Here is a 12,171-nt window from a genome sequence, read left to right as displayed (position 1 = left end):
CACATCACTCATCAAGAAGATGCCCCTCAGACATGGCCACAGGCCAGTCCAATGGAGGTAATTCCCCAGTTGAGGCTCCCTCAACCCAGGTGTGTCAAGTTGACACTAAAGCTATCCAGCACAGCTTCAAAATGATAACGAATGAATGTAGGTATGCTTGAGAATTAACATATCAAAGTGGTGTAAGATGGCCCGTCTCCATTGCACACAGTGAAGACTGGGAAGGAGCATGACCTAGGGTGAATGAGATAGTCAAGAATTAGGGACGAACAGGTAGGATGGTCCATTAAAATAAGGGTGGAGCCAAGCCTGTACTTTCTCAATTGAAGTTGGAGAAACCATTTTGAATATAATTATGAGTGGGGACTGGCTCAAGGACACAGTTCCAGAGACAGAGTTCCAACAACACAGTCCCATCAGCACAGTTCCTGGAGACAGCTTCCTCTGAGTTCAGGCCCACGCTTAAAAACTAAATTTAAGAGTCAGGCTTTCTGTTGAGGTAATTATAATGTTGGTGTAGTAATGCTGCACTGAAAGAAAAATTTGTTTAAGGTAAGAGGATTTAAAGAGAGACAAGAGCTGACAAGTTAGCTCAGTGAGTAAAGGCACTTACTGCCAAGACTTACAACCTGAATTTGATCCCATATGGTGGAAAGAGAGAACCTGATTTCCACAATTGGTTCTCTGACACATACATACCATGGTATGCATGTTCACCCCAAATAAATAAGTAAATAAATGTTTAAAAAGTGACCCAGCACTCGGGAGGCAGAGGCAGGCAGATCTCTGTGAGTTCAAGGCCAGCCTGGTCTACATAGCGAGTTCCAGGACAGCTGGGGCTACAGGGAGACCCTGTCTTTAAAAAGACCAAAAAAATAAATAAATAAAAATAAAAGTGACACAAGGAATTTATTTTTTGAAAACAGAGTCTCACTCTACAGCCCAGGATGGCCTGGAATTCACCATGTAGACCATAGGCTGGTCTCGAACTTCCACCTCAGCCTCTCAAGTAGTGGGATTATAAAGATACACCACCACACCTGGCTATGAGAGAAGACACTGCTGTTTTCTAACTTCTATACAGAAGAAATTTGATAGCTCAGAGTGCCCTGGCCCAAAACAAAGCAGAAAGGACAGTGAGAACCAGTCAGCTCTTCACCCAAAGCACTCAGTCCAATGAGGCTACTTGCCACACTCTTCCTGAATGACACGTTCTAGATCTGATAACTCAGCAGGCTAAACAGGAAGACCCAGGAATAGGGAAATTAGCCCAACTTGAAGGAAATCTGAGTCATCACTATCTAATTATCATTAAATATTGAAAAAGTCTCAAAGGTTCATTCTAACTCAAAAACTCTGTGGCTCTGTACCTTCAATTTTCTAGAACAGCTGAGGAAGAAATATGATAAACCAATTAAAACAATGCATTCATTCTACCTCTCATGTACACTGAGAACCAAGAACTGTGCTAGGTGCTGGGTCTCTGAAGCTAGGTTGCACAGTTGTCCTTCTGGATCTCGAGGCCTAGCTCTACCCAGGTATAAGACACAGGTACCCATGTAGTGCAATGCCTGGTTGTCAGTGCCAAGAGTTATAAGAAGAGTCTACACAAAGTGGGATGGAAGGTCAGAGAAGGGTAAGCTGGTGCCTTACTGTTTGGATTCCATGAAGGTTCTGTGGCAATGACCTCATTGGAATGGATAACAATGGTTAGAGATTAGCTTTCCAGAAACATCTCTTGGTTGCCTCTGTTGAACATGTGAGAAAGCCCTGAGGTTTTATTTAAAAAAAAAACAAAAAACCAAGTAGCCCAAGTTTAAAAGCAGGCACCCAGAATTCCTGGGGAGCACTGGCAGAATGGACTCATGTGAATGACAGCCACAGGATGCTTTCTGAGGAGTGCCATGACCCACTGGTGTTCCATGAAGGTTCAGGCAGCAGCATGGAGCATGTGGAATAGCAAGGAGAGGGTTGTGCCCAATTCTTGGCATCATGGAAGCTACTGATTAAGTGCAATTAGGGGGTTAAGTGATTTGAGAGTGGATGGGGCCAGGGGAAAAGCAAAGGAGGAGATTGGCCTGGGGAAGAACCCAAAATGACTCAGAGTTAGGCCCAGATCTCTAGGCTGGGCCATGCTGGCCCTGCCAAAAGATGTGAAGAGTACAAGGAGGGGGTGGCGGGATCAGAAAGTCAACTTCAGCTATGCAGAGCTTGACAAATATTAAGCAAATGCAGATAAATATTAAGCAAATACAGATATTCAGGAGGCAATCATAAACACAATATGGAAGAGATACCCAAGGAGGCAGTTCCCATTCAGAAGATCCAGAATGAAACAGCAAACAACATCCTCCTCATTCCATGCTTACTATCTTGGTGGCTGGTATTGTTTCAACAGCTATGAACCCAGGTGTCATCTTTGACACCTCTTTCTTGGCTACCCTTAACTCCCTCTTCCTTATATACCTCTTACATCAACCACAATCTGTCAAGGTCTTTCCAGCTCTGCCAGAAACTCCTCTGGGCCACAATAATGGCCGCTGTACTGGTCGCTTTGTGTGTAATATTGCTCCTTTGTGAGCCACAGTGACACAGCAGGCAAGGCCAAGTTCTGGAAAAGCACCTAAGTACTGTTACTCCTGGGCTTACCTGCTCAGAAGTTTCTCGCCACTGAACTCTGAAAACCCAAACCTCTGGGGGAGGTGGATAAAAAGCTCTTGAGTAAAGCATACAAGATTTCAGCTAGCTACAAGAGTAAGTTCAAGATCTATTGTACAGCATGGGGCCTATAGTTAGTACCAATATATTATATTCTTGAAAACTGCTGAGACAATAGATTTTAAGTGTTCTTACCACAAGAAAATGCTTATGAGTGTGTGAGGCAATGCCTATGTTCATTAGCATGATTACACCATTCCACAATGCAGACATGTTTCAAAACGTGATGCACAATTTAAAAATTAAAAATAACTAAAAGTTGGGTGTCATTGTGTATGTCTCTAATTCCAGCACTGGAGAGGCTGAGGCAGGAGGATCATTGTAAGTTCAGGCCATATTGAACTAAAAAGTGACTCTGTCCCAAAACACACACAGACACAGATACACACACACACACACACCCTTAAGTGGGTTGGTGAGGCCTATTTTACCTGGCTGCTATCTACCTCTGCTGTCTTATCCCTTGGTACCCTCATTCCCCTCACCCAGCCACACTGTCCCCTTTCTTAGCTCCTTTTGGCCTCTCCAGCCTTTCCTGACTTCTATAACTCACATTCAGCCTTCAGACCACAGTTAAGCACCCCTTTCTCTGGAAAGTCTCTCAGACTCCTCCAACACCTTCACTTTCATCAACAATGATCACAGCTTGTTCCTAGAAACTGCTGTGTTTCCATGGGCAATGCCTCTAGAGCCCACTGGAACTATAAGTTCTACAAGGGAGGCACTGGATCTGTCATGCTCCCTACTGTTCCCTAGCATGTGCCACGGTGTGCCACATACAGCAGACTCTCAGCCAGGCCATGGATTAAGACAGAAAGGTTGGGCTAGGAGCCACAGAATTGGAAAGCAATTGACAACTGAGAAGGTGGGACTGGGCAAAGAGCTAAAAATGCATAGAGAAAAGGAAAGGGCAAGGAAGGAGGAGGGAAGAATACTGACCACTCCAAAGAAGCTAAAAGACCAGGGCTCAGTCAGTCTTCGGAATTGTGTAGTAAACAGTAGTTTCACTTGTGAGCAGAAGCCAGACCTCGAGATGCTAAGGATGAAATGTTGCCAAGTGGAAGCACAATGCTAGGACTAATTTTTAAACAAGTTTGTCAAACGACAGGAAGAAAGATGATACTAAGAAAGTGTTTTAATTTTTTTCAGTTATTTTTATATGTATGAGTGTTTTGCTTACATGTTAAGTGCACCTGTGTATCCAATATGTGCAGAGGTCAGAAGGTCTCAGATTCCAAAGAGGGCCTCAGATCCTCTGCAACTGGAGTTAAGGAAGGTTGTTAACTATGATGTGAGTACTGGGAACTGAACCCAGGTCCTTTGCAAGAGCAGCCATTGCTCTTGGAGCCACCTCTCTAGCTCTAGGAATGTGTTTTAAAATGAAGAGTCTTCAGCAGTTTGGCACAGTGGATGGGGTGCAAAAATGAAAACTGAAACCATAACACAAAGAATGATGGACAGGCTACTAAGGCAGGCAGAAGGAAGATGCTGGGAAATGGTTAAGGAGAATTTACTTTGGGAAAGAGGGCATCTAGTTCTTTGCTATCAGAAGGAGGTGGAGTAGAGAGAAAAATCCAGCAAAACCAGGTATCATCAGGTGAGGAGAGGGGAATTTACGGGAGCTCTACAGAGGCTGCCGTTATCTTTTGAACAGAACAAGAGATAAAGTCAGCTGGAGCACAGAACATGCAGGACATGTTGGCACAGACCTGTAACCCTAGTAACTTGGGAGATGGGGCAGCAGGGTCAGAAGTTCAAGGTCATCCTCAGCTACAGAGCTGAGTTCCAGGCCAGACTGAGTGTCATGAAACCTTTTCTTAAAAAATCAAAAATGACAAAAAAAAAAGTATGAACCAAGAGAAATGTGACTCACTTAAACGATAGGGCTGTAACATGTAGTCAATCATAGATTAACAGAATTTCCAAAGCGGTGACCAGATCTTTTCTGAGATCGGAAAGCCTAACTTGTAGTGGACATGTTCAGTTAAATCTGTATATGACTTTCAATACTAGGACTCCGTAACCTACAGACCCTCAATTTGGGGATTAGCATGGGGACAAAGAGCAAAAGAAGCCATTGAATTAAAAGGAACTTGTATTTGTTTGCTGTGTTGCTGAGGCTGAAAGTCAGGCCCTCATGCATATTAGGAACGTGCTCTACCACTGACCCATATTCTGAAGCCAAGATGATTTTTTAGGCCTGAAAAGAGCATTCATGTTGTAGCAACAATATAAGGCTATGCCATAAACCTTCAAAACAATACCTATACAGGTTTGATATCATTTATCAAAACACTTGGGACCAAAAGTATTTTAGACCTGGAAGATTTTAGATTTTAGAATACCTGTGCAGATTTTTTTGCAGGTTGAATAGCCATAACATGAGAGGCTCCAGAATCTGAAAATATCTGATTATCATGCTGGCTCTTAGAACAGCTAACATCTTTGAGTTGGGTGCTCAACCTGCAGTGCAGATCCTATGGTTCCACTGACATTCCAATTTGTGGGCATAATAGATTTTATTATTATACTGTGTATAGCATTATTTTTATGTATTATTTTAATGTGTATGAGTGTATTGCCTTCATGTCTGTAAGTGCACCCATTCTGTGCAATGCCCGAGGAGGTCAGAAGGGTGTTGGATTTCCGTGGTGCTGGATTTAAGGACAGTTATTAGCTGCCACGTGGGTGTTGGGAATTGAACCCAGGTCCTCTGCAAGAGTGCCAGTGCTCTTAATCTCTGAGCCATCTCTCCAGCCCCTGCATATAGCATTATATAATGAAAAGAGAATTTAAAATGAAAAGAGATAGGCAGGCATAGTGGCTTATATCTGTAATCTCAGCACTTGGGAGGCTGAGGATGGAGGATGGCTGCAAGTTCCAGGCCAGCCTGGTATACACAATGAGTTCCACACCAGCCTGATCTACCATGTGAGACCCTGCCTAAAAACAGTAAAGAGAGATGGCTAAGCAGTTAAATGCACTGGCTGCTCTTGCAGAGGACCCTGGTTCAGTTCCTACCACCCACATTGTGGCTACCAACTGTTTGAAACTCCAGTTACAGGAGATCTGACACCCTCTTCTGGCCTCTGTGGGCACTGCACAGCATGGGTGCACTTACATACATGTAGGCAGAACACTCATACACATAAAATAAATTTTTTTTTAATTTAAATAAAAATTAAAGAGATAAATAAATAGAGGAGAAAGGTGCCAAGTTCATTGAATTTAACAGTAAAAAGGATGACCCTAAGCTTCAAATGCATTTTTAAAAGTATTCTATTTATTATTTATATTTTTATGTGTATGAGTATATTGCCTGCCCATGAAAAGCAGCCACTGTGACTGAGGATGTGACCATTGCTCTTCAACTTTACTACCTACAAAGTGGGAGAGCCAGCCGAGCCCCCCAAAGACCACACACATCTGCATTCATCACTCCCATGACAGTGTTTACATACCTGAAACAGTTGTCCACTTCAAAATGCCAGTGTGGTGACAGCTCTTTGTCAAGCATACAAAAACGTTTTCATTTTGTGCAACACAATCCACAATCAAGGCTCTTGTTTAGGACTCGTACGTGAAGAAATCCTACAGTGACTAAGCATTCTGGCAGCGTTCTTTATATGTGTTCTACTACCAGCTGCTCCCTTTCGAACTTGCACTAAGTGTTGTACAGCCAATTGCTTAAAATGTTTATATAAAACATATAAGAAAGAACGTAGCAGTCACTGTTCAGATGAGCATTTCGTCAATGCATTCAATGCCAAATCCTATCCTATAGCTTGATATATGAAAAAAAAACTTGCCAATTTCTCAATTACAAAAATAATGCATACCCACTTTAGGTATTTTGAAAGCGAAGAGAAGAATATGAAGTATGTGTAATTCTGTTCCAGATAGCCCAAGAACTGAAAATTTCACTTATTTGCTTAGGGTCTCTTCTCCAGAATAACTTTATTGTTTCATATAGTCCAAACCATAGGACAACTTGTCACATCACTCCAATTTGAATGCTTTCTCCTGTTCATCAAGGACAGCATGAAGTGGTCCTGGCTGTGCATGGCTACTCAAAAAGCCAAGTCTCTAAGGTGAAAGGGACTGTGACATTGCTTTAAATCTGATTTTTGGCAGTTCTCATATATTAGCTACAAGCATCTCAATCGATTCCTATGTGACCCTTGGGAACTGTACAAACCAAGTCTATCCACTGCTCCATAGACAAGCACTTCAACATTCAAAAACAGCTAGCTCTGGTGTGCCCCCTTTAGTGTTCTTCAGACAAAAGGCCAACATTGATTTCACCAACGCTGATTGCTTCATTAGCCTAGCTCTCTTTGAACTCTCCTTACTTTATCAATGTACCTCTTAAAACGTAGCACCTGGATTTGAAGGCATCCCTACAAACAGGACTACTGTCGCATTTTGTCTAGCTTTTGTATTATACTTCTGTTAATTCACAATAGAAGCATATTAATTTTTTAACAAGTCAAATCCAATTACTCATTTAAAAAGCTTGGACTCCTGTTCAGATAGATCTCCTTTATCTTTTAACAGCACAATAGATTTTTTACTAAGTGGATGCTATCTATATACTTCAATGTTATATTACTAGTTGCAAGCCAATATTCTAGTCAATTAAGATACTTTCAAACCCCGACTCTATCATCTAACACACTGGTTAATCTCCTGCTTCTCACATACTGGCCATGCATTGCATTATGGACACCGAGGAAGCGCCCTGCACAGCAAGGTGCTAGTGGTCACCCTTCCTAGCTGTCGTTAAGCTTTTATTACACAGTCTATATCCAGCCTGAATACACTGCCATCATCCAGTCCCTATGTCTTTCCCAGTGACGGCCTTGTCATGCCTTGATTCCATAAAAATAATATCAACCATATTCCCACTGGCGTCTTTCTTTTCCATATATGTAAATCATCAATAGTTAAGTGATCAATTTCTAAAGATTGACATCCAGCTCATTGTTGTTAATTTCCATAATTTCCCTTCCCACTCTGGAAAACTAAAACATTAACTGTGTCCAGTCTAGAAATCTGAATTGATTCACATAAGTAAAATGTCCAACATCAGGCCCTCAAAGCCTGACCCCATGTCCCTAGCCCTATGAACACAAAGGGTCTACAAGATGCTGTCGTAGCTAGAGCAAGTGAGCTCCCACAGCTATAGCAACAGGGATATTAAAGAGCATTTTCAGAATTCAGACATAATCATGAACATAATGAAAGAAGAAACTTAAAAGATACAAACTAATCTAGATTTTGAAGAAAACAAAAGCTAGATTTCCTCTACAGTCTCATAGTCTCCTACTCATAAGCTAATGACAGGCTGTTCTTCCATGGACCCTAGACCTATTTCCTATTAGTCTACAGAAATGCACCGGCCCCTTCAGGCTGATGTGCACCACGATAAACCATTCTATCTACCATAAGTTCTTCTGTGATAGCAACAGTAGCTGTTGATTTTCTCTTGTCCTTCTGGGATATCTAAAAAAGTAGCAGTAAGCCATTACATAGCCATCTTAGTTTTACCCTGCTACCTAGTGCTTGGTAACAGGACACCTAGAAAGTTCTAGAATGGTGGACTTTAACCAAGCATCCATACTAGTGTCTTCCTCTGCGATACTTTACAAGATACATGTGTCTAGACCCCAGGCCTAGACACTCTGATGCAGCAAATGTGGGGTATCTGTACTGCTTATTAAGCTCCACAAGTGCTTCTCAGCTGTACTTCCGGTTACGAATCACTGTTCTATACCAACTCTCCCCGCTACTGTGAGGGATAAAACTGATTTTTAAAATTCATTCTATTGACTACATAAATAGGTGTTAGTGTTAAATGAGCTTTGCAGAAGCAAAAAATTAAGAGTTGAGAACCAAATATATTCCCCCATGTTAATCTGATCCACAGTCACTCTTGCAAGGTAGAAGAGAACGAGTTTAGTTTTAACAGTCAGGGTCATCTTTATAGTCTTACGTTCTACTTACCGTTTCCAAACTTCTTAAATAAAGGCGATAATTTGTGATGTAAACTCTTCCCTTAATGGGGCCACTGAAAGGACATATGTAAATAACTTCTTTGTCTAGTAAGATAAAAAAAAGGTACCCTAAAATAATGGAAATATATACCAAGATACACAACAAATGGTACCAACTTAATATAAGTATTTGGCTAACTTTAATAAAAGTGACTAAAAAGGGAAAAAGCAACATTGGCAATGTTTTCACATCACTGTGCTAGGCTGAATCGGGGCTGTGGGGAACTACTGAGTCCATGTCGCCTCTAGGCACTAGTGGTGTTTCTCTGAGCTTGCTCCCAATGCTATCACCACCTGGGACAAGGTGTCAAGAGCCGGAGAACTGAAGTGAATGAGGGTTCTACTGTTGCTACCATCTGACAATTATAAAAGTTAACTATTTGAACTTCATCAAAGGAGAATGGCATTTCACACCAGGACAGCCTCAGGTCTATCCAGTAGTTTGGGCACTGAAGTTTCTCACTCTCCAACCTCACAAATATGTTTTCTGCTTCTTGCTTCTCTTTCTCTCTGCCTCTCTGCCTCTCTGCCTCTCTCCCTCCCTCCCTCCCTCCCTCCCTCCCTGTGGTCATGAGTGTGCACTGACTGGCAAGTGAAGGCGACTCTGGAAAGTTCCTGAGCAATGGGTTGTGACAGAAACTTGCAGCATGTCCAACCTGTGGTAGTGGGCTGCCTGTGGCTGAAGACAGTTATATGACTCTTCCCTCTCTCCCTCCCTCTCTCCCTCCTTCCTTCCCTCCCTCCCTCCCTCCCTTTCTCTCTCCCTCCCCACCCCTGGCTTCAACTCATGACCCTTCTGCCTCAGCCTCAGTGCTGAGATGGCAGGAGTCTATCACTGTGGCCCACTATCATGGTAGTTTTAATAAATAAATCGCAGCAGTGGAAATCTTTCTATATACTAGTCCCTTTTATTACTCTAGAGAAGAGTTTAGCAAGAAAACATTTAAGTGATAATAAAAATAGATGGACAAGAGAACAGTACATCTTTGGCAGACTCAACATAAGGAAAAACTAAATCAGGAGTTAATATAATGAAAATATCCAGTAAGGGCACTTCATGCCAGTTCAGTCAGTTACTACCTTGGTTATAGTCTGGTCAGTGATATCTACTGCCAAAATGTCATATATGAAGATCATCAAAAGTAAAATCTCTTTGCTCTTATCCAGAAATTAGGATGGACATATCTTACTGGTTTCAGTTTCAAGACTAGAATTATGTGTGTTCATCTGTGGATACCAAATAGCTTCCCATGGTTCTCAAGGTACTTGGCTATAAAATTCACAAAGGTATTTTTCTAAAACTTCCATCCAATTAGCACCAGAATTTAGCCATTTAAGCTAAAATCCTGACTCTTACTCAATGAATTGAAAGGGTCCCAGAAACAATAGTAAACTATCAGCCCCAAATACACTGACATGGTGGGAAGGTATCAACCCTAACACAAATCTGAATACCCATACATTAGCACTTGGTTCAGAAGCTATCAGATGCTTCTTCATTCATAGGCAGAATGATGATCTGGTCCTTCCAAAATAGATAGCTTCCTCTTAAGATCAATTCATTATGAAAGAAACAAAAGGCCATATCCAATTGTTATCTCCATCTTATATCCATTTTCTGGCAAATGAGAACCATTTTAAACCAACATGGTCTCCTATTATGTCAAAGAGAAGAATCTTTAATTGTTTAAGTTTATAATTTTGAAGTGTACATCACGACTGGAAGCCTTAATCTAATTCTGCTCTTGTAAACTCAAACCATGAACGTGTATACCTCTAGTTAGAGGCTTTGAAAAGATAATCTATGTTTTCCCTCTAAATCATTCTCTTTGATACAGAAACAAGAATATCACTAGCCTTGAAAGAACTCTTCAGTCAGGAAAGGAATACTGAACTCCCTGTCTTAACACTTCTGAACAAAACTATCTGTCTGTCTAACTTGTATAGAGCCAGCTGATCCTGCAGTATTGTTTCTTTAGTTTTTGACCCTAAGCCTCTAAAGGTCCTTACCAGTAATTAGTATTTCTCCTGGGAGTCGAGGAACACTCTCACTGAGACCCTGATTGATTCCATCTTGAGACATCTGCAAAGGAAAGGGGCATCAGAGGTGAAGGCATTATCTTTACACAGAAGGCAACAACTACATAATACATTTACTTTTTCAAGGAAAGAAATAGAAATTTAGCATTTGAGAAAAATAAAATAGAAAATTCAAACTGAAAAAAAGAGAATCTGGCCCGAGACTGTAGTTCAGTGGTAGGGGACTTGTCATACTACACGTGAGGCCCTGGACTCAATCCCTAGCAACAAAAATTTAGGAAAAAACAGACTGATGTGGCAGCAACATGTATTAGATGTATTAACTCCTAGTCTTCATTTAAATAATGTTATCAAAGTTTTAAATAATTCTAAGCATTTTAAAGCTTACACCTTTCAGGAAATGATTAAACAAAAATGGAGCGAGTATGCTCTATAAATATACATATATAGTTTTTCCCATATACAGCATTCAGTCGTCTTTCACGGAGAATAGGAAATGAAACTTCACCGCACAATGCAATAGTAATTGGCCAGGATCTCCTTACAGTGCAAGAGAATAAGTGTTATGATCTATTAAACTTCTTGTTTTATTAAGATCTTCCTTTACTTTTTACTTCTTTACCTCTGTTTGGAGCCTTATTGTAGATAAGGAAGGGAGTGTTCAGTCAGATAACTGGGCAGGGCCCTAGGAACCATTTAACAAATTCCCTACTGACTTTGCTATTTCTGTAGGTCTCCTGTTTGAGGTATTCTCAGGCATGTGCCTCATGTAATCACATCAGCAGCTCTGACAGGCAGGGAAAGCATTAACCACTAAAACTCAGGCCAGTCAGGCAAGGTGGAACAGACATGTAAAGCCAGCTCCTGACAACCTGTGGCACAATGATCCCACCTTTGAGGCCATCCTGAGCCACATAGCCAGGTCCAATCTTAAACCAACTCACCCCAAATATTAAATCTCTGTATTTCCAAATCCAAACAAAATACTATAAATAAACCGAAAAGGCTGAAATAAAGTAAAAGATTTGTACTATAGAGTTATTTATTAGAATATGAAGAATGCTTATAACCATTGAGGAAAAAATCTTCCTCCCTCTCTCCCAAGGTAAAGAGGCAAAGGACACAAATGGTCACTTGACAAAAAAAAACCAAAAAACAAAAAAAACAGGAATAAACAATAATCTAGCTTTAAAAAGAAATAAAGGTCAACCTTGTCAGTAATCTAGGAATAAGAGTGAAAAGACGCCCACCCTTTCAATTGTTTTGAGCATCCTTACACTCTGCGGGGTGGGAGAATAAATTACTCTTTCTGGTGTATCATCTTAAAACCTTAAGGGGCCATGAATAAAACTTACTT

General features: G+C 41.0%; 1 protein-coding gene across 4 annotated transcripts in view; it reads right to left on the bottom strand.

Annotated features, from left to right (window-relative positions):
• The window catches only part of Mtm1 (myotubularin 1), a 135,045-nt gene that overhangs the window by 82,600 nt on the left and 40,274 nt on the right, over positions 1-12,171 (bottom strand). For all 4 annotated transcript variants that reach the window (XM_029561809.1, XM_008829478.3, XM_008829479.3 and 1 more), the window contains 2 exons: positions 10,785-10,857; positions 8,725-8,819 (listed from right to left, as the gene is read on the bottom strand). In XM_029561809.1, coding sequence (XP_029417669.1) covers positions 8,725-8,819; positions 10,785-10,857 — 168 coding nt within the window. The remainder of the gene's footprint in view (positions 1-8,724; positions 8,820-10,784; positions 10,858-12,171) is intronic.

Source organism: Nannospalax galili, unplaced genomic scaffold (genome assembly GCF_000622305.1).
Source record: "Nannospalax galili isolate Female #2095 unplaced genomic scaffold, S.galili_v1.0 scaffold513, whole genome shotgun sequence".
NCBI classification, from domain to species: Eukaryota; Metazoa; Chordata; class Mammalia; order Rodentia; family Spalacidae; genus Nannospalax; species Nannospalax galili.
The sequence above is the reverse complement of the archived record's forward strand: the minus strand, read 5'-3'. Positions and strand labels throughout refer to the sequence as shown.